This window comes from Glandiceps talaboti, chromosome 5, assembly GCF_964340395.1.
Source record: "Glandiceps talaboti chromosome 5, keGlaTala1.1, whole genome shotgun sequence".
In the NCBI taxonomy this organism is placed as follows: Eukaryota; Metazoa; Hemichordata; class Enteropneusta; family Spengelidae; genus Glandiceps; species Glandiceps talaboti.
The window spans coordinates 28,161,949-28,185,992 of record NC_135553.1 but is presented as its reverse complement, the minus strand read 5'-3'; the positions used below and the strand labels follow the sequence as shown (position 1 = coordinate 28,185,992).

General features: G+C 37.7%; 1 protein-coding gene across 1 annotated transcript in view; it reads right to left on the bottom strand.

Moving 5' to 3' along the window:
• Positions 1-24,044, bottom strand: part of LOC144435554 (uncharacterized) — a 450,358-nt gene that overhangs the window by 212,242 nt on the left and 214,072 nt on the right. The window contains exons 114-126 of the mRNA XM_078124141.1: positions 22,383-22,505; positions 20,489-20,611; positions 19,769-19,891; positions 18,768-18,884; positions 18,460-18,582; positions 14,153-14,272; positions 8,073-8,195; positions 7,705-7,827; positions 7,216-7,338; positions 6,509-6,631; positions 3,596-3,712; positions 3,312-3,440; positions 2,697-2,816 (exon numbers count right to left, since the gene is read on the bottom strand). Of these exons, the coding sequence (XP_077980267.1) occupies positions 2,697-2,816; positions 3,312-3,440; positions 3,596-3,712; positions 6,509-6,631; positions 7,216-7,338; positions 7,705-7,827; positions 8,073-8,195; positions 14,153-14,272; positions 18,460-18,582; positions 18,768-18,884; positions 19,769-19,891; positions 20,489-20,611; positions 22,383-22,505 (1,587 nt within the window). The remainder of the gene's footprint in view (positions 1-2,696; positions 2,817-3,311; positions 3,441-3,595; positions 3,713-6,508; positions 6,632-7,215; positions 7,339-7,704; positions 7,828-8,072; positions 8,196-14,152; positions 14,273-18,459; positions 18,583-18,767; positions 18,885-19,768; positions 19,892-20,488; positions 20,612-22,382; positions 22,506-24,044) is intronic.

Below are 24,044 nucleotides of genomic sequence, written 5' to 3'. Positions count from 1 at the left end.
TTTGACCTTCTTTGATAGTTACTTTTCAAATTGGACGCTAATAACTGTAAAGACCTGAAGTATTTTGTACATGTTTGGCAGTCACTGGAAGCAATGGTGGCACAGAAAGTACAATTGCTGGGCTAGCATGACAAGGCAGTTACTGGAAGCAGTGGTGGCACAGAAAGTACAATTGCTGGGCTAGCATGACAAGGCAGTCACTGGAAGCAATGGTGGCACAGAAAGTACAATTTCTGGGCTAGCATGACAAGGCAGTCACTGGAAGCAATGGTGGCACAGAAAGTACAATTGCTGGGCTAGCATGACAAGGCAGTCACTGGAAGCAATGGTGGCACAGAAAGTACAATTGCTGGGCTAGCATGACAAGGCAGTCACTGGAAGCAATGGTGGCACAGAAAGTACAATTTCTGGGCTAGCATGACAAGGCAGTCACTGGAAGCAATGGTGGCACAGAAAGTACAATTTCTGGGCTAGCATGACAAGGCAGTCACTGGAAGCAATGGTGGCACAGAAAGTACAATTGCTGGGCTAGCATGACAAGGCAGTCACTGGAAGCAATGGTGGCACAGAAAGTACAATTGCTGGGCTAGCATGACAAGGCAGTCACTGGAAGCAGTGATGGCACAGAAAGTACAATTTCTGGGCTAGCATGACAAGGCAGTCACTGGAAGCAGTGATGGCACAGAAAGTACAATTTCTGGGCTAGCATGACAAGGCAGTCACTGGAAGCAATGGTGGCACAGAAAGTACAATTTCTGGGCTAGCATGACAAGGCAGTCACTGGAAGCAGTGATGGCACAGAAAGTACAATTTCTGGGCTAGCATGACAAGGCAGTCACTGGAAGCAATGGTGGCACAGAAAGTACAATTTCTGGGCTAGCATGACAAGGCAATCACTGGAAGCAATGGTGGCACAGAAAGTACAATTTCTGGGCTAGCATGACAAGGCAATCACTGGAAGCAATGGTGGCACAGAAAGTACAATTTCTGGGCTAGCATGACAAGGCAGTCACTGGAAGCAGTGGTGGCACAGAAAGTACAATTTCTGGGCTAGCATGACAAGGCAGTCACTGGAAGCAGTGGTGGCACAGAAAGTACAATTTCTGGGCTAGCATGACAAGGCAGTCACTGGAAGCAATGGTGGCACAGAAAGTACAATTTCTGGGCTAGCATGACAAGGCAGTCACTGGAAGCAGTGATGGCACAGAAAGTACAATTTCTGGGCTAGCATGACAAGGCAGTCACTGGAAGCAATGGTGGCACAGAAAGTACAATTTCTGGGCTAGCATGACAAGGCAGTCACTGGAAGCAGTGGTGGCACAGAAAGTACAATTTCTGGGCTAGCATGACAAGGCAGTCACTGGAAGCAGTGGTGGCACAGAAAGTACAATTTCTGGGATAGCATGACATGGTTACAGGAATAAAGCATACCATTCCCATCTAATACAAAAGGCATTGCTAGGCTGTTGTTCAGTGGTTTGCACAAATTGACATGATAAGAACCCTTCATGTATGACTAGATGTAACATTAACATTATAATTGTAAACACTTACATGTAGTAACAGCTAAATCATGGAGAAAAAAAACAATTTAAACTATATGAAAAACAAGCCATTGAGAATGACATAGTCCCCGCTATGATTGGGTTTTAAGGAATTAGCACTACTCTGATCACGCAACAACACTTGTGAACCTAAATCAAACAGACTTAGATATGTTGTGTCTGCTTGTCAGACATGGAACATGCCTACAACAATAAAGGATTGGTCGGGTATGGGGGATCATATCAATATGAAAATGGATATGCAAATGTATGTCATAGAACACTGTCCTAATACCAACTCTGAATGAGATCTGTTCAAGCATGTCTGAGTTATGGCTTTGGACATGGAAAATTCACAAACAAAATGGCTGCCAGGCAGCCATATTGGATCGTATCATGACGAAAATGGATATGCACATGTATGTCATAGAACACTGTCCTAATACCAACTTCGAATGAGATCTGTTCAAGCATGTCTGAGTTATGGCTTTGAACATGGAAAATTTGCAAACAAAATGGCTGCCAGGCAGCCATATTGGATCGTATCACAATGAAAATGGATACGCACATGTATGTCATAGAACACTGTCCTAATACCAACTTTGAATGAGATCTGTTCAAGCATGTCTAAGTTATGGCTTTGGACATGAAAATTCACAAACAAAATGGCTGCCAGGCGGCCATATTGGATCGTATCATGACAACAATGAATATGCACATATATGCCATAGAACACTGTCCTAATACCAACTCTGAATGAGATCTGTGTGAGCATGTCTGAGTTATGGCTTTAGACAGGGAAAATTCGCAAACAAAATGGCTGCTAGGCGGCCATATTGGATCGTATCATAAAACAAATTGACGTGCATATGTATGCCATAGCATGTTGCCCCTGTACCAAGTTTGAAAAAAATCGGTACAGGCATCTCCAAGAAACGGCTGCGGACGGACGGACGGACGGACGCACGGACACACGGACGCACGGACGGACAGACGGAACCCAATCCATAAGTCCCCGTTCCGGACTTCGTCCGCGGGGACTAATAAAGTCACTGATAGGTGCAGTCTTAATGCTTTCACTCTATACCCTTCCCATAACAATAAAACTAGAGAGAAAGCAAAAATTGATTAATATCAACTACTTTAACTTACGTGTATTACAATTGTCACCAGTAAAGCAATTATTACAGTCACATGAGTACTCCATACATGAGCCTGGCACTGGTTGACAACGACCTTGTCTACATGGATTGGGTGTACAAGGATCAATCACTGAGGAAGGGACAACTTTACAATTAATACACATGAAAACCTTGGCTAGAACTAGAACTAACTTTGTCTTAATTAATAGTTTATATTTTCTGTATGGTCACCTAGTGGCTTAGATGACAAATCTACAGTTTGGTGATAAACAAGTTAATAATCACAGATCTAATTTTCACAAAATAATGAAAATACACATTTATTTAGTATACAAATACACATAAATTAGTATACAAATATACAATCATGTAAATATATATAACATAAATCAATATATTTATCACATACATTCAAGTACATGTCATTGATTAGTTTGTTTTGATTTGCATATTGATAAGGAATAAGCTTGGTTTATATTTCATTGTATTAAAATTTTTCAAATCCTAATGTCATAGAATACATTCATGAAACAGTCACTGTGGTGTTCAAACTACAATCTATGTATTCAAATAATCTGTACAAGTTAGAGTGACTTGTACAGAAAACTTGCCATGAGACACTTACATGTATCACAGAGCTCCCCAGAATAACATCCAGAACATATACATGTAAAGTCTACACAGTTGGTGAAATCTGAAGATGGTTGACAAACAGCATTGTTTCTGCATGGATTGGGGAAACATTGGCTAATTCCTACAGGAAAAGATATCACAAACAAATTATTGTAATTTAAACATGCAACAATGTTTAAAAAGGTCAGCCTTTGCATTTGACTAATCTCTAAAACCTATTTACTGACATGATGCAATCAGCATGCATTGTGTCTCAATTTCTGATCAGAAACTTACGCTCATAGCAGTTGTTTCCTTGGTAACAGGGTGTACACTGACATTGGTATTCAGTACAAGATGTCTGCACACAGGTTCCACCATTACCACATGGATCAAATTGACATGGGTCTTGTACTGTGTGATGATGGTAAAAAAAAAGTGTGTAAAAGATGCATTCCTGATATTAATTTGAATTCTATCAATGGTAATTTGATCAAAAATTTCCATGGTCATACTGCCATCTAGAGGTCAGATGTTATTTAGGAAGTTGAGTTATTCTGATGTAGATGTCAACCAGGAGAGATGGAAAGATCAATGTTCTAGATGAAGTTGAATGTTTGAATGTTACAACTGGAAGATCATGGAGTTCTTCATAACTGAAATACTGCATGGTCTTCCCATAGACTAAACCATTCTTGAGATTGAATGTGTCATCATTTTCTAAAACTTGTCATGCAAAGATGCTTCTCTTATTCAATCAATCCCTCAAAATTCTCTAGTGCTGATTTCCAGAGCAAGGTTCTGCATATTCTTGTAAGGGTACCTAAACTGTTAAACTGAGACCATGAACTGAGAGTCTCAGTTTACAAAAAATAGCCATCTGAGACATTAAGGTGTGGAATTGTGTTTTAGCCAGGTTAGAAAATTTAGCTAGAAGTTTAGAAAGCTAAATTAGAAGTGTCTAAATCTAAATCTAAACTTTACAAATCTAAAAATTTAGCTAGAAGTTTAGAAGGCTAAATTAGAAGTGTCTAAATCTAAATCTATACTTTCTAAATTTAGAAATTTAGCTAGAAGTTTAGACATGGTTCTGATGGTCTAAAGATCTAAATATCATAAACTATGTGCTAATTAGACGGGCCGTCCCTAGTGAAAAATGTTTTACATGGATATATCCACTAATTATCCCATCTAAATATCATTCTAAACTGTTAAAACTTTATAAAATATCCACTACTTGTTGCATCTAAATATCGTTCTAAACTTGATAAACTTTATAAACTATCCACTAATTAGACAAACCGTCTCTAGTGAAAAAAAGTTTTACAAGGATATATATGCTAATTACCTCATTTAAATATCATTCTAAAACTTTATAAACTATCCGCTAATTATATCATCTAGTAAATATAGATCTATAACCAGTGTTACCTTCCATACATATCTTTTATTATTCTGTGTATACACTCACTGTCACAGTTTTTGGACAAACTCTGTTTTCGGACATATATCGACTCGTCCCGTGATCCTCGCTGTTTTCTTTGGGACTGTCAAATTGTCATGCTCAAGCATTCATATGAAAGATCACTGAGGCGATACTAAAGCTTTGCTTCAACACTAATTGTGTGGTATCAGTTTTTCGCTCTTATTTAAATCTACAAATATCTCATTAATAGTTTTCTCCCAGTGCTCAGTTCAAACTAGATGACATTTTCCATGAAATCTGGGTGTTTTTTAAATGAAAATTTGGGACGTATCTTAAGCAGAGAAGTGTCTCAGATATTGGACAGTACCCAGTTTGTGCGCCAATGACATAGACTACCAAGCGGCGTCATGAACTGTGATCAAATCCTGGGGTCGAATTCGGTAGTAGGACAGTGTTCATGATAATTCCTTTGCAAAAACAATCACCTTTTGTGTAATGGTGATTAAAATACCACAATACCAATGTTTTAGCCCAATATTTAAATCAGATGGAGTCACTGTGGCGAAATTCATAATTTACGTGACAAATACATAAATCGGCATTGAAGTTCGTGTCCGATTACTAATACTGTCATCCGATTAGTAATTCATCGATGTAGGGTTATAAATTAGGAGACTACGTCATCCACAAAGTTAGTTCTGACTATAAACCCTGTTGGAAAAGACCCTATTAGGAAAATGTCTAAGCAGCAATGATGGGTATTACATTTTTGCAGTGTTTCTCTCAGAGTAATCGTCGAATAACATGACACTGTCCGAAAACTACAACAGTGAGTGTATGGTGTCAACTGTTTCTTTTGTGTAGTTATAGCAGTCTGTGCTTTGTGTTGTGTACTATTATAGTAACTTCATTTTGCTACTAGCATGGATGTATTAGGGATACATCTATGCTAACTAGTAATGTTTATGGCATTTAAAATCTTTGGTAAAGTCTTCAGTGTTCACAACATGGTCTCAATAGTATAGTCTCTGATCATGTTAACTGAGACTATTCTCAGGTAGACGTTTTGTTTTTTTGCCATCTGGGACTTACAAAATGAGACTGATCTCAGATGGCCATTTTTTGCCTTCTGAGACTGGTCTCAGATGGCTGTTTTTGCCAAACTGAGACTCTCAGTTCATGGTCTCAGTTTCAATGTTTGAGGTACCCTAATACCTAATACTCTGTCCCGTCGTACATAGCATTGATTGGCTAAAGCACACTGTATGCTTTGGTGATCAAAATACGTTTTCAGTTTAGTTTTGAAACAATCCAGGTTTGAAGCTTGGCAAATGTCAAGTGGCAAAGAGTTCCAAAGGTGGGGTGGGGTGGGGGGGGGGGGAGACAACATTTGAGAATGAGTAACCTCAATAGGTGATTTGTCTGTAATTTGTTGTTGTAAGCAGATTCTTGTTTGTAGAACGTAGAGTGCGACTTGGTGTAAGACTTGAGAAGATCACAAATGTACTCTGGAGTTAAGCCATGAAGGGCTTTATATGTCAACAGTAAAATTGTGTAATCAATCCTGAAATGAACTGGTAACCAATGCAGGCTGATAAGAACTGTAGAAATGTGTTCAAACTTCTTGGTATGAGTGATTGTCAACATCCACTGGTTATGTCAACATGTCCAAATAATAGCTTTTACTTTGAGTATCTGCCATAGCTTCTTTACACTATAAATCACAGATAGTACGATGACAAATTCTTACATACGTACAATAAATAAACAATCATACCACTTACAGATATCACAGAAATTTCCAATGTAACATTCAGGACAGGTACATGTAGTTTGTACACATGAACCTGGTACACTAGCACAGGTACCACCATTCTGACATGGACTGTTGTCACACGCGTTGATTACTGTGGAAGGAACCGTTGGAACGTGATCATTTGATATGATTGTGGTGATGTACATTTTTTGTAAATTTGTCAAATATGTACAGATTTTGGGTCACATGAATGGAGCAGTCACCGTTACTAATAAACAACTGAGAACATATTGATTTGATGCTCATTTCTGCAGAAAACTTATTTTTCAGACTCTGTCTCTACTTTATTTTGGCAGATAAGACCTGAGGCACTAATAGCTACATCACTGTTATAACTTATTTATCTTAGTTACACATGATTTACTAAATCCATTACGTGAAAGTTATTCCATTTGTATTTTGATGGAAAAACAATTCACCTGATAATTAAGCTTGTCAATGATTTTAGAGCTGAAATACACTGACAGTAGTATATACAGTTATTTGGAAGTTGTGTGTTCAAAACTCCATACAATAACTTAATTTTCATCCATTTGATTGTAATATTTTGATGCAAAGATTTTTTTTTTTTTTAAATCAATTTGCTGTAAGTTGTAGTTTGCTGCACATGGCTTTTTTCCTGTGTCTCCATAACTGCTCACATCAGATGAAAAATTCTGGTGATGACCAACTCACATGTTTCGCAGTTTTCTCCAGTATAACAACTTGGACAGAAACATTGGTACTCAGTACAGGATCCTGGTTGTGGTGAGCAGAAACCTTCATTCTGGCAGGGATTTGGCGTACATGGATTCAATCCTGAACATCAACAAAAGTGAGACATGTCTACATCAATAGTGGCATCTAGTGGCAAAACCGGGTGGTCATCTGTTATGATGCCTGTACATGCAATCTCTTTCCCTACTATATATATTAATGGCATACTATGTATGTTATGATCCCTGTTTGTGTAATCTCTACCCCTACTATAATGGTATACTATGTCTTAATTGTGTCATCTCTTGGCGTTATTGTCTTTATACAGCATATCATATCTCCCTGGAATAGGTCTCACGCTGTCAACTGACCCTCCAAGGAATCTCTGTTCAAATTTCAATGATTTGCTTTTGCTCAGTATATTATATATTAGAACTATTTTCCATAGTATGCATGACTAGTACTTACTTGTTGCACAAGTAGAATCGGTGAAACAGTTCTGGCAAGTACATTGGAATTCAGTACAGGACTGTCCAACACGTTGACAGAAACCCCCATTTCTACATGGGCCAGAAGAACATGGATCCAAGACTGAAACAAGACAAAGGTTATATATTAGAAAATATATCCAAAATAACTCTACGATTATCCCTTTTCAGAAATGAATAATAATGTTACCACAAAGATGATCAGAATCTTTTGAGACATTGTACAACCAATATAATTGAGCAGTTCCCTGTAATCAATGAATTTGGAAAGAGGGTAGGATAAGTTATGGATGGTGGCTAAAACAGACACTTAATATAATCAATACTTTTGATTTGAATGTTACTCACGTGTTTGACAATTGTCACCTGTATAGCAACCAGGACATGTACAGGTGTAATCAATACAGGAACCTGGCACTGACTGGCATATACCACCATTCTGACATGGGTTAGGTTGGCATTGATTCAACACTGAAAAAGTTACATAAGGGAAAACTTAAGACACTTAGAAACCTCAGATATAGTTCAAATAAATTCTGGATAAATATTAAGATGTCTCAAAATTTCCATTTCAAAGACGCTTGTTGACACATGGGAAGCAAGGAAAGATCTATCTTAAGTGGGGGGTAGTGATAAAGATCCATCTTACGTGGGGGTAATAAAGATCCATCTTAGGTGGGGGTAATAAAGATCCATCTTAAGTGGGGGGGGGGGGGGGGTAGTGATAAAGATCCATCTTCAGTGGGGGGTAATAAAGATCCATCTAAGGTGGGGGTAATAAAGATCCATCTTAAGTGGGGGGGGGGGGGTAGTGATAAAGATCCATCTTAGGGAGGGGTGATAAAGATCCATCTAAGGTGGGGGGTGATAAAGATCCATCTTAGGTGGGGGGGGGGTGATAAAGATCCATCTAAGGTGGGGGGGGGTGATAAAGATCCATCTAAGGTGGGGGTGATAAAGATCCATCTAAGGGGGGGGGGGGGGGTAGTGATAAAGATCCATCTTACGTGGGGGGTAATAAAGATCCATCTTAGGGAGGGGTGATAAAGATCCATCTTAGGTGGGGGGGGTGATAAAGATCCATCTAAGGTGGGGGTGATAAAGATCCATCTAAGGTGGGGGTAATAAAGGTCCATCTAAGGTGGGGGTTATAAACATCCATCTAAGGTGGGGGTGATAAAGATCCATCTTAGGTGGGGGGGGGGGGGGGTAGTGATAAAGATCCATCTAAGGTGGGGGTAATAAAGATCCATCTTAAGTGGGGGGGGGGGGGGTTAGTGATAAAGATCCATCTTAGGGAGGGGTGATAAAGATCCATCTAAGGTGGGGGGGGGGTGATAAAGATCCATCTTAGGTGGGGGGGGGGGGGTGATAAAGATCCATCTAAGGTGGGGGGGGGGAGGTGATAAAGATCCATCTAAGGTGGGGGTGATAAAGATCCATCTAAGGGGGGGGGGGTGGGGGTAGTGATAAAGATCCATCTTACGTGGGGGGTAATAAAGATCCATCTTAGGGAGGGGTGATAAAGATCCATCTTAGGTGGGGGGGGGGTGATAAAGATCCATCTAAGGTGGGGGTGATAAAGATCCATCTAAGGTGGGGGTAATAAAGATCCATCTAAGGTGGGGGTGATAAAGATCCATCTAAGGTGGGGGTTATAAAGATCCATCTAAGGTGGGGGTGATAAAGATCCATCTTAAGGGGGGGGGGGGGTAGTGATAAAGATCCATCTAAGGTGGGGGTGATAAAGATCCATCTTAGGTGGGGGGGGGTAGTGATAAAGATCCATCTAAGGTGGGGGTAATAAAGATCCATCTTAGGTGGGGGGGGGGGTAGTGATAAAGATCCATCTAAGGTGGGGGTAATAAAGATCCATCTTAAGTGGGGGGGGGGTGATAAAGATCCATCTTAGGTGGGGGGGGGGGGGGTAGTGATAAAGATCCATCTTAAGTGGGGGGGGGGGGGTGATAAAGATCCATCTTAGGTGGGGGTGATAAAGATCCATCTTAAGTGGGGGGGGGGTAGTGATGAAGATCCATCTAAGGTGGGGGGTGGGGGGGTAGTGATAAAGATCCATCTAAGGTGGGGGTGATAAAGATCCATCTTAGGTGGGGGGGGGGGGGTAGTGATAAAGATCTATCTAAGGTGGGGGTGATAAAGATCCATCTTAGGTGGGGGGGGTGATAAAGATCCATCTTAGGTGGGGGGGGGTAGTGATAAAGATCCATCTAAGGTGGGAGTAATAAAGATCCATCTTAAGTGGGGGGGTGATAAAGATCCATCTTAGGTGGGGGGGGGGGGGGTGATAAAGATCCATCTTAGGTGGGGGGTGATAAAGATCCATCTTAGGTGGGGGGGGTAGTGATAAAGATCCATCTAAGGTGGGGGGTGGGGGGTAGTGATAAAGATCCATCTAAGGTGGGGGGTGGGGGGTAGTGATAAAGATCCATCTAAGGTGGGGGTGATAAAGATCCATCTTAGGTGGGGGGGGGGGGGGTAGTGATAAAGATCCATCTAAGGTGGGGGGTGGGGGGTAGTGATAAAGATCCATCTAAGGTGGGGGTGATAAAGATCCATCTTAGGGAGGGGTGATAAAGATCCATCTTAGGGAGGGGTGATAAAGATCCATCTAAGGTGGGGTGGGGGTGGGGGGGTAGTGATAAAGATCCATCTAAGGTGGGGGTGATAAAGATCCATCTTAGGGAGGGGTGATAAAGATCCATCTTAGGGAGGGGTGATAAAGATCCATCTTACGTGGGGGGGGGGGTAGTGATAAAGATCCATCTAAGGTGGGGGGGGGGGTAGTGATACAGATCCATCTAAGGTGGGGGGGGGGGGGTAGTGATAAAGATCCATCTTAGGTGGGGGTAATAAAGATCCATCTAAGGTGGGGGGATAGTGATAAAGATCCATCTAAGGTGGGGGTGATAAAGATCCATCTAAGGTGGGGGGGGGGGGTAGTTATAAAGATCCATCTAAGGTGGGGGTGATAAAGATCCATCTTAAGTGGGGGGGGGTAGTGATAAAGATCCATCTAAGGGAGGGGTGATAAAGATCCATCTTAAGTGGGGGGGGGGGGGTAGTGATAAAGATCCATCTTAGGTGGGGGGGGGGGGTAGTGATAAAGATCCATCTTAGGTGGGGGTAATAAAGATCCATCTAAGGTGGGGGGATAGTGATAAAGATCCATCTAAGGTGGGGGTGATAAAGATCCATCTAAGGTGGGGGGGGGGTAGTTATAAAGATCCATCTAAGGTGGGGGTGATAAAGATCCATCTTAAGTGGGGGGGGGGGGGGTAGTGATAAAGATCCATCTAAGGGAGGGGTGATAAAGATCCATCTTAAGTGGGGGGGGGGGGGTAGTGATAAAGATCCATCTTAGGTGGGGGGGGTAGTGATAAAGATCCATCTTAGGTGGGGGGTGGGGTGGGTAGTGATAAAGATCCATCTAAGGTGGGGGTGATAAAGATCCATCTTAGGGAGGGGTGATAAAGATCCATCTTAGGGAGGGGTGATAAAGAGCCTTCTTAGGTGGGGGGGGTGATAAAGAGCCATCTTAGGTGGGGTGGGGTGATAAAGAGCCATCTTAGGTGGGGTGGGGTGATAAAGAGCCATCTTAGGTGGGGTGGGGTGATAAAGATCCATCTTAGGTGGGGGGGGGGGTGATAAAGAGCCATCTTAGGTTGGGGGTGATAAAATGGTAAATAGTTGGAAAATCAAGGCACTTTCTTTCCTGATTTGGTAAGTATGATTGATGGTAGAAGTGACATACTTGGTAAGTATGCTTTGATGGTACAATTAATATACTCGGTAAGTATGCTTTGTGCCAGTATGCTTTGTGCCATTGTACAATTGGCACAATTGGTAAGTATGATTTGATGGTACAATTGACATACTTGGTAAGTATGCTTTTATGGTACAATTGACATACTTGGTAAGTATGCTTTTATGGTACAATTGACACAATTGGTAAGTATGCTTTTATGGTACAATTGACACACTTGGTAAGTATGCTTTTATGGTACAATTGACACACTATGTAAGTATGCTTTGAGGGTACAATGGGCACACTTGGTAAGTATGCTTTTATGGTACAATTGACATACTTGGTAAGTATGCTTTTATGGTACAATTGACACAATTGGTAAGTATGCTTTTATGGTACAATTGACATACTTGGTAAGTATGCTTTTATGGTACAATGGGCACACTTGGTAAGTATGATTTGATGGTACAATTGACATACTTGGTAAGTATGCTTTTATGGTACAATTGACACACTTGGTAAGTATGCTTTGATGGTACAAATGGCATAGTTGGTAAGTATGCTTTGATGGTACAACTGGCACACTTGGTAAGTATGATTTGATGGTACAATGGGCACACTTGGTAAGTATGCTTTGATGGTACAAATGGCATAGTTGGTAAGTATGCTTTGATGGTACAAATGGCATAGTTGGTAAGTATGCTTTGATGGTACAATTGACACACTTGGTAAGTATGATTTGATGGAGATTTCAAGTCGTTTGAATCTCTTCTAAAATCGTATGGTTTTGATTTGATTTGATCTCAATTGAGAAACTGCGATGTTATTGTGCTGGCATGCCATAAAGTTGACTCGACCTGTGTCATGACTTCTGCTACCGTAAAACGCTGTAAGAATATTATTTTATTGATTACAAATTGTACTTTCATGAATAGCCAATAACATGTAATAATATAATAATCCAAATGCAAAAATGTACCTGAAATTATGAAATGTACGGCATACCTCCGGAGTACACGTGATATAGGTCATTCCAGGCATCATGATATTGTTACACTGTGTAACATTGTATCACATTCAGATGTTTACGTGTGCATCTGCACAGCGCGTGCATACTAAAAGGTCACAACCTTGATGGTGACACAACTGTGAAATCATGGATAATTTATCAATATTCCCAAAAAAATGGAAGGTATGAAAGGCTACTCATCCCCAACTATATCCAGCGGCATTGTGTTTAATCATGAAGCAACTAACGGTTTCCTTGAATGCAACTTTGGATGGATATTTTGGTACATGGGTACGCGGGTGTCAATGTCGTGTCAAACCGGACCTTATTACTCAAAGACTTACTTAACCGAACGTTAAACCGCTTATCCATCATGATGATCATGTTATATATTCAACTGAAGTTTATGTACTACATTTGCATATATGTATATGATTTACACTGCCAAGAAAGGAAAGATGAACTTTTGTTCAATAGCAAAAGGTATGTAGAGCTGATGACTCTTTGTTAGCATACATGTTTGAAATGTCAGCACAACTCAAAAGGACAAGATGGGGTTGTATTTTCAAGCTGATGGCATTTGTATTAAATCGTAATTTCACACAGTACATCATTATTTCTGTGTTATGCTGTCATTATTGCTAAAGGTTGCCAGCTTTTACATGTAATGTTTAACAGAAAACTAGCGAAGGCCTGTAATTTTCTTCACATTCCCGCACACCATCTTGTTCATGTATGTACATGTAGCGCCCTCCTTGACTTAATATAATGTAGTTGGGCCTGGCCCTTCAATATTTGGGATCGTAATTAGACCTTGTAATCTGACAGCACAGATCTTCTGACATACATGTTAAGCTTTTACAACCACTCAGTTTGTGACTGGTTGCATATTTTATTTGGACTCAGAGTAACAAAATATTTGGTATTTTAATAGCAAACCCATTCATTTGCAGGTGTATGTCAGATGTATTTTTTACTAAAACATGGCATTTGTAAGCGTATTTTTTTCCATGGAAGCCACTATCCAATTTTAGATAATCTGTCTTACAATGGATAGCACTAGTGCATATATGCCAAAAGTATAAAGGAATTTTTTTTTTGTAAAAAGTTTTTTCTTCAAATTTTACATTAATTTTACAAAATATTTGCACAATATGGTGATTTAGGTTACCATAGCAACAGATGTTCCTAAAATGATAACTATTTATGAATTCAGCATAACAAACTACCCAATATAGGGTGGTCAATATGCAAATCATAAACTATGCCATAATTAAATTTGTCATGTTATTTTTCAGATATGTAGGTGTATTATTAACCAAAACAATATTTTTTAGTCTAGTCTATGTTTCCATGGAAACAGCTGTCCTATTTTAGGCAAGTTGCATTACAACAGATAGCCCCATCTCATACATGTCAAAAACAAGGAAATTCTTTCATTAATTTTTATATTTTTCCATGTTTTATGTCAAATTTTGGTAAAATGATCCACATCTTATGGTGATTTTAGTTACCATGTCAACGGATGTTAGTAAAATGACCCCCTTTTTGAACTCAGCATAAAAAACTATCCTAGATTGGGTAGTTAATATTCAAATAAACTTTACTATTATTATTAAAATTATTAATTATTATTATTATATTCAGACTTACATGTTCCACAAGTAAGTCCGGTATAACAACCAGGACATTGGCATTGATATGCTGTGCAACCTCCTTGACGGACACAGGTACCACCATTCTCACATGGATTCGGTAGACACTGGTTCAGCTCTGTAAGATCAAAATGACATACAAAAGTTTTAAAAATTATGTTAAAGGGGTAAAATGTTTATATTCTTTTCCTAATTTAATTCCATATGAAAGATTTTTAAAATCAAATTTACTATTAACCAGATTTAAACTGAATTTCTCTCGTAAGGGCAAAACCCTTACAATGTACATATATTGTTGGAATGCAAAATGTTCAGGTATTATACATGATATACTACTTAATTGAAAATTAATAATACCAATCTGTATGAAGTTTGAAGCTTACAAAGTTAACATTTTGCCTGATTATCAAAAAATCATTAATTATGCAAATTAACCATTTAGCTTATAAGTTACATCATCAAGCTTTAAATGATGCAAGCAGGCCTTTACCATAAATGCATGTACTAAATTATCTGAAATTTAAAGTTTGCATTCTAAAGATATACTGTCAAATTATCGAAATGATTACTTATGGAAAATACACATCACAATTAAAAGCTACATAAGCAACTGTATCTAACACATATGATTTATTATGATTGATGGATGTATCAAGTTAAATGAAATTTGAAGTTTGCATTCTTAAAATAAAGCCTAATTACCGAAAACCAATAAATTATGCAAATTACTCATTAAAACTAAAAAACTATGCTAATAGGCTTTATTGGATAAGTGTGCTTTGTTATGGTTAATGTATGTGCCAAATTATATGGAATTTGAAGAGTGCATTCTTATGATATAGCTTAAATACTGAAAATCATTAATTATTCAAATTACTCATTAAAAGTATAAGTTATTTCAACAAACTTCATATGACAGGTGCGTATTATTATGGTTGATATATGTACCACATTATATAAAATTTGAAGCTTGCACTCTTCAGATACTGCTGAATTACCGAAAATCATTAATTATGCAAATTTTTCATTAAAACTATAAAGTGCATCAACAAATTTAATAGGACATATGCACTTTATTATGGTTAACATATGTACTAAAATATTTTGAAATTGAAGTATGCCTAATTACCAAAGATATAGCCTCTACATGCACTCTTCAAATTCCAAATATATACTTAGTCTTAGACTAATAATATTGAAATTGAAGTATGCATTCTTAAGATATAGCCTAATTACCAAAAATCATTAATTATGCAAATTATTTTTTACTGTAAGCTGTATTAACAAAATCTTTACAGAACATATGTGCTTTGTTATTGTTAATGTATTTACTGAATTAAATTGATATTGAAGCTTGCATTCTTAAGATATAGCTTATTACCAAAAATCATTAATTATGCAAATTACTCATTAAAACTGTAAGCTATATCAACAAATTTTATAGGACATATGCACTTTGCTATGGTTAACGTGTGTACTAAATTATATTGAAATTGACGAATGCAGTCTATTAAGATATTGCCTGATTACCTATTCATTAACTATGTAAATTATTCATCAAATCTTTTAAGCTAAATCAACAAAGTTTATCATTTATGATTTGTTTATTTTTAAATTGTTGCCAATTTTTCACTTACTGCAGTAAAATCATTGTGGAAATATTGTTTTTTCAAAGTACATCGCTACCTATAAAATCAGCAAAAACTTATGTCTGGACAGGTAAGGCAAATTTCTTTTTTTAGTGAAAATTAGACCCTTTGTATATATATTTTATATTCAAACTCAATGTATCCTCTGAAAACAAACAATTTTTGTTGTATGTTACGCTGATATAAACAAAAGTCATGTATTTTCTTGTGAATCACTAGGGTATTGGGAAACACAAAATCATGGGAGACGTGTCATAAGAAATTGTGTATGTCAATGGCATGTCAAACTGACTTAGGGGGCATATGTCAATGGCATGTCAACTGACTTAGGGGGCATCTGTAATTGGAATTTCAAACGGACTTAGGGGGTATATGTCAGTGGAATGTCAAAGTGACTTTAATATGTCAATAGAATTTCAAACTGAAATTAGATGAGGCAGGTAAAACCACTTGGGCTACAAAAATTAAAGAGCTCTTGTTTAAGTATGGCTTTGGTTATGCATGGTTTGAGCAACAGGTTGGAAATGTTGAATTATTTATGACTATATTTCACCAAAGATTAACTGATTGTTATCAACAAGAGTGGCACGATATAATTAATGAATCCCCAAGACTCAGGTTTTATGCGACATTTAAGTCTCAGCTAGAACTGAATTATATTTACAAAGTATTCATATATCCAGGTATAAAATAGCATTAGCTAAGTTCCGTTGTTCAAACCATACTTTAGCTATTGAGACTGGAAGACATATCGGTAAAGCTATCACGGACAGAACATGTATTTTTTGTGAAAATGAAGGTCTAAATATTCTTGAAGATGAAGTACATGTTTTGTTATTTTGTCCTTTATACCAGTCTCTTAGAAAGGAACTAATACAAAATTATTTCATATAGTACCCAACACGAGATAAAGCAATAACCTTACTTTCAACCAGCAATCAACTTACACTTTTTCATTTGTCAGAGAGAAGACATTACTATCGTTGTAATTTTTATTTTATTTGTCATTGTGTTCCAAAAGTTACTGTAATATTTAACCTCTTTTCGTCGAATGATGGGCGGTGGCCCTATTCTTTTGAAAAATAAAATAAATCAAACTGACTTAGGGGGCATGTGTCAATGGCATATCAAACTGACTTAGGGGCATATGTCAGTGTAATGTAAAACTGCCTTAAGGGGGCATATGTCAGTGTAATGTAAAACTGAAACTGCCTTTCCATCAAAGTGGCTTAGAAGGGTACACATGCAGGGTTATGATGATGATAAGCCATCATCCATCTCACGGCAGATCTCGTGAGATATGCAAATATGCCTAACAATGGCATCAAACATGCGTTGGAGGTCAAGCTTTCAGCTTGGCCATGTTGTTTACATGAAAGTCAATGCATTCGTCTGAAAAAAATATTGCCTTTTGTGACCATCTACAAGCTTAAGTCATCATGGAAAATAATGAAATATTGAAAGTAACCAAACTAAAGAGCATGTTACGAAAATTTGGCACGTCAACAAGTTATAAGAAAAATATGTCACAGTGTCACACCGTCATTTCCAAATTGACTGTCATTTCCGGGAATACGTTGTCAGTGCCAAACTTATGCAACATACTAGATGGCTATAACATTTCAATCTTGAGAAATGGTAAACTAATGACATACAAGTAGTTTTGATTATTAGTACATACATGTAAATGGTGGAAGCATTGTCTGTCACCAAGTTCAATAGTACGCTATGCACATAAAGTGTCGCGTACACACTGTAAGTTTACTTACTGCACAAATGCCGTAAGCCTTTATATACCATTGACATTTATATTGTTGACAAATATGGACGAAAGCTAAAAGTCTTACACATTTTTAGAGAACAAATGCCTTGTTTTGGTCCTAGAGTTCGGAATTGAACAGTTCTAAATTATCGAGACGGGTCAGGAAATCACTGTCTAGGTTCCTGACGACCGTATTCCGATTTTACACTACATTATCTTCATACATTACTAGTCTAGTTCCTGATGACCGTATTCCAATTTTACCATACGTTATCTTCATAAGGTATGAAGATAACGTAATAATAATAATACTTTATTTTTCTATAGCGACTTCCATCAAAACAATAACAAACCGCTTCACAATAAAATATATATAATAATTGATTTAAAAATACAATGATAAAAGTAAGACCAGCTCGACTAATGTAAAATGATAAAAAGAATGATATGGACAACATTTTGATGATTTATCCATAGTGCTTTTGGAAAAGGTACGTTTTAAGAGATGTTTAAAAGGAAGTGACAGATGGTGACACTCTAATTTCTGTCGGTAAAACATTCCATAAAGTGGGAGCTGCATTAGAGAACGAGTGATAGCGAAAGTGCTTCTGTTCCCAGTCCACAGGCTCCAAAGTGGGTGCGGACGCTGAGCGTGTCAACCGTTTTGGAATGCGAACTGTGATCAGATCAGAAAGATAGGCGGGTACTTGATTGTGTAAGATTTTATAGACAAAGAAAAGAATTTTGAATTCAATTCTAGCGTGGATAGGCAGCCAGTGAAGGTCCTGCCTTACTGACGTGATGTGCTCATGCATTTTTGTAGTGATCAATGAGATCTAGTGGGATCTCGTGAGATCTGCCACAGGACAGAAAATGGCTTATTGCTTGACTAACCAGTTTCACAGTTATCGCCAGTATAACAGAATGGACAGCTGCAGGTGTAATCTGTACAAGATCCTTGGACTTGTGTACAGAAACCACTATTCTGACATGGGTTGTTCTGACAGGGGTTCATATCTGAAGAAAAATGAAAAGGGAGAAGAAAAAAATCAAAATCTTCTGCTTCTTATTTTCACTGGATTTATGTACTTTTTGAAAAATGATTAATGTTCTAAAATTCTACAAAATATCCAATTACAGTCAATGTTAAAAAAAAATTGTTTCGAAAAAAGTATCATTGTGGATATGAGTTTTATACTTACATGTTCCACAGTTGGCACCAGTATAACAAGTGGGACATTGACACTGGTACTCAGTACACGATGTAGCTGTACATGTACCACCAAATTGACACGGGAAACTCTGGCATGGATTCAATACTGAGAAAGACAGTCATTAACATACCATTAATATTCAATATAGTGACATAGGAGGGGGGGGGGGGGGGGTTTACTGGTCATTTATAAATCCCTATACAAGTGAATATTCATGATATTCAATTGAAAGCCTTTCATCTTCACTACTCTAACCAAATTAACTATCCTTTGTTGTGATATAAACAATTATCAGAAAGAATTAAAATCATAAATTATTCCCCGATATTTTTCTTCATTCACAGCCGGAAAACACTCTTGACCTAAGGCTTTGTCACTTTAAGTCACAATACTTTAAGCCATTCATATTTTTCTTGGCCAAAAACAGGAAAAAATATCGGGGAATTATATGGAAATACTCCTACATATGCCAAATTATGGGTTGCTTATTGTATGATACTAAGTACTATTATTATTATAGTACTTACTGTTACAGTATTAAGGGAAATGATGATGTTGTCTTAACAGTTGTTATGCCATTTTGGGCCGAGATCTATAGTTCAATATTGAATAAAGCACTTAATTCTTTTATGGGGGTGGGGGGGGGGGGGGGGTTGGGCTATTTTAGTTTTCATCCTACAAAAACAGAAGAAATGGATGGTAATAGTAAATTTATAGCACTAACATGTTCAAATAAGTAGTGCCAATAAAAGGGCTATTGTTTTCTCACTACAAATAAGTAGTGCCAGGCTTTGTATCCATAGTACTATATACTACTATATACTGATTTGAAATTGATTTTACTGTCTGAAACAATTTTCAATTTGGGCCAATTTAGGTTGGGGGGGGGGGGGGGAGTTCTAAAGCCTAACTAAAAGAATTCATTTTTTTATCCTACATTGAACTATTGATCTCACCCCTTAGACAAACTACACATAAACTATACATACATGATTCACAGTTACGTCCAGTGTAACATCCAGGACAACCACAGGTGTAATCAGTACAGGAGCCTGCTACTTGTGTACATTGTCCGTTCTGCTGGCATGGATTGGGTTGACATGGATCCAGTACTAAGTATGAGATAAAAACAAGGCATGGGTTAAATCTGAACACTTTCTCCATACAAACTGGAGACATGTCTGTTCAAACAAACATTGCACATGAGAGCGCTGAGTGAATTCACTCAACCAATGAAGGCATAATATGCCAAAACATACGGGCACAGTACTTTAGAGCATTCTGTTTGAAAAGAGCTCAAGCACAAGAGCGTTGATAACAATGTTATCGCTATTGTTTGTTCATTCTCTTTCTTTCAATTTCAAATGCTGAGTATTATATTGTAAGATGGATTCTGGTTGGCTACTCATAAGTACGGGATTAGGTTTGGGAAAACCTATAGTATTGTGTCAGATGTATGTAACAAGCACTCACAAAAGAACAAGTGACAGTAAACGTAACAGCCAAAAAGAAATCATGCTGTGTACTCTACATCAGATTTTTAATCAGATTGGTTTCATCAGTACTTAGACTAAGATGTTTTGCAAAGTCAATGCAGATATTATCACACTTCACATACACTTTACAAGCTAGAATGAAAACATAATGATAGTGTTCACTGAACTTGTTAAAGTCAACTGTAATAACTACTTATGCAAATACATGCTTACAGGTGTCACAAGTCTGTCCAGTGTAGCAGCCAAGACAGAAACAGTCATACAGGACACAGGATCCTTGCTGTGGTATGCAGGTACCTTGGTTATTGCATGGATTGGTCAGACATTGATTAATTGCTGTGTAGTCAAACAAATATAGAAAAAGTTAGAAATGATGTCTAATTCAGAAATGGGTTGCAGACTATAGTTTTCTGTAGTCTTCATCTGAAATTTGTCTAAAATTATACTGTAGAGTAAAAAATGTCTAATTGCAGAAGTGTATGTATGTATGTATGTATGTATGTATGTATGTGTGTGTGTATGTATGTATGTATGTATGTATGTATGTATGTATGTATGTGTGTGTGTGTATGTATGTATGTATGTATGTATGTATGTATATATGTATGTATGTATGTATGTATGTATGTATGTATGTATGTGTGTGTGTGTGTGTGTATGTATGTATGTATGTATGTATGTATGTATGTATGTATGTGTGCGTGCGTGCGTGCGTATGTATGTATGTGTGTGTGTGTGTGTGTGTGTGTGTGTGTGTGTGTGTGTGTGTGTATGTATGTATGTATGTATGTATGTATGGATGTAATGTATGTATGTACATGTATGTATGTATGTACATGTATGTATGTATATGTGTGTGTAAAATGCTGAATTGAAATTTTATTTTGATAGAAGCAGGCTGCTACTAAACAGCTTTCCTACAGCTCCACCTGTCATTTCTTTGTAAATAATATGCTTTGTAGTGAAAAATTTTACAAAAATGTAAAACCTGTGATAATAGGTTGAATAAAAATAGTGGCATAATGGCATGCAGCACAATTAACTGTTAGGTTTGTGACACTTTTAACAAATGTTTATTCACACTTCAAGCCATCCTTGTTACCATGCAATATGCACCATAATTAAGTGTTGCTATGCTTGGTTCTTTGCTGGGTGAACATATGTCATTTTTGTGAAGATTCATCTACTTGCCTAGATATATACCCCTGCTGTTATCTTTGCAATATACACCATCATTTTGGTTGTTGTTGTGGGCATGGTTTAGTTGCTAGGTAGATATGTCAGTGTTTATGTTAAGGGCAGTAAACAGGTAAAATCTACCTGAGTTACTCTGTCATGTTACCAGGTTCCCCACCAATATTATGGTACAATGTATTGGAAACTATGCTAGTTTACCAAATTCCACCTTTCTGTTACCAAGGTTCCCCTTAGCAAAACACTGTATGTATTCACTTTGTGGATATATATCCACTTGTCCATCTCTGTTGTTATCTTTACAATATATACCATCATTTGACTGTTGCTAAGGGCATGATCTTGCTGCCAGGTACATTTGCATACATTTTTGAATGCTTATTCACCTGCTTACTCAACAATGTTGTTATCTTTGCAAAATATATTTACATTTGGCTGTTGCTAGGGCATGGTCATGGATGTTAGGCTCAGTTGTGTCAATATGTTTTGAACAATACCTGCAGAATAATACCTCAAAAATATCCCCACCTAGTTTCAGCCCTATTTACAATTAAGTTTTGAGATACAAGTTTTTAACCTAAACTTGAGACTTTTAGACATAATTTGCATATCACTGATGAGATCATTATGTCATCAACATTACTTCATCACATGCCCAGGTGCATTCCAATTATAACTACATGAATACACACCTAAGTAATGTTCTCACAAAATACAAATGCAATCGGTCTGAAGGATTTTGACTTTTAAGTTAAGTTGTACACACGCAACTGCACACGCACACGCGCACACACACACACACACACACACACACACACACACACACTTCACCATGCATATATATATATATAGCACTACTGAACCTCAGATTAATTGTGCTAAAAAATTTTTAAATAGTTTGACCATGACATACCTATTTCGCAATTGTCATCAGTGAAACAGGGTGGACATGTACAAGTATACTCAGTACAGGAGTCTGCAACTCTTTGACAGAAACCACCATTCTGACATGGACTACTTTCACAAGGATCAATCACTGCAAGCAAATATCAATGAAATTGCACCTCATGCACTGTATTCAGATTTATGTTAAACTCTGACAATGGTCAATCACTGCACACAGATGATGAATCAGATATCAGATATATAATGTATCTAAGGGACCGGTCAGTTTCTTCGGCCTGGGGGGGGGGGGGGTTGGGGTTGGATTGGGAGGAGGGGTCACCCTGTTTTTGAAATTGGCAGTGGGGGGGGGGGGGGTCATGCTGTTTTCAAAATTGTGGATGGGGGGGGGGGGCTCATTGTGTTTTGGATTGTGATGGAAGAAAAAAAATCCTTTTTCTACAATGGCATATAGCCTTGTCTGAAATGTGGTACATGTAAATATTTGTTCTTCTCCCCGTTTCTTACATGAATTCTTTAATATTACTTATTAGTTCAAGCATAACTATAAATATACATATACATGTATTACCTAGCGACCACACTAGTTACAGAACATGTCATGTAAATGCTTGGCTGTTTCACAATCAATGCTTCACTTATATTGCACTTTGGGGTAAAAGTGAACTTGAAGGTTTCGTAATGGTAATCTTCATAGTTAGTTTATGAAAGAAGTTAATCTAAAATGTTCCCTACTCATCACTATGAACTTGTCAGAAGGGATTAATACACTTTCTATTTTGGACACTACATGTTATTGACACTACAAATCACCACATCTCATCAGATTCCAGTTTCTATTATACACTAGGTATGCCCACCTAAAGTTCTCTAACATACCGGTGACTTTACTATACATGCAATATTAATGCCACTATACCAATGTTACGGGGCCATTTTTATGTGACATGGGAAACTCATTTAAAACTTACATTTACGTTAGCTATTCGAAGCTTGGAAATATTACCTCAATGGCTATGAATAACCTAAACATTGCCTTAATAGAAGCAAAACACTGCAGATCTGCCAGGGGGAAACCCCCAAGGACTCCCTCACCCCCAGAGGTCACTCATGCATTCAACCAACAATCAGATGCACCAACAACCTTTTTACTGTCATAATGGTATTAAACTTTTCTTAAATATTTTCACCCAATTCTAATTTGAGATGATAGTCTTTTAAAGATGTGAAATGTTTGCCAAGGTAGTCTAAAATTGCCTTAAACTCCAAATCTCCCCTACCAATGATACTACCAGTAGATGTGCTGACCTTTACTACATGTATATAATGATGCCATTTAACTGTTTAAGAACATATTTCAACCCTATGTAAGTTATAAAGAATAGTTTCTGATACTTGATGGTGCTGTCTTGTAAAGCATGGATTGAGTTATTGCTTGAAAGGGTTTGAATAGCCTAAAAATTGGCTTTAAGAGTAAAAATCCTCCAGGGCTTCTAGAGGGAGACCCCCTTGGACCCCCCACATGAGGTGGACATATCCCTGTCTCAAGCTCTTCCCCTCTTACTGTCAAGATGGTATCAAAGTATATTTCAAAATTATTTCAACCCTGTGTGGTTGCTTTTTACATGTTGGTACTGTCTTGTAAAGCTTGGAAATTATTGTCTGAATGGGT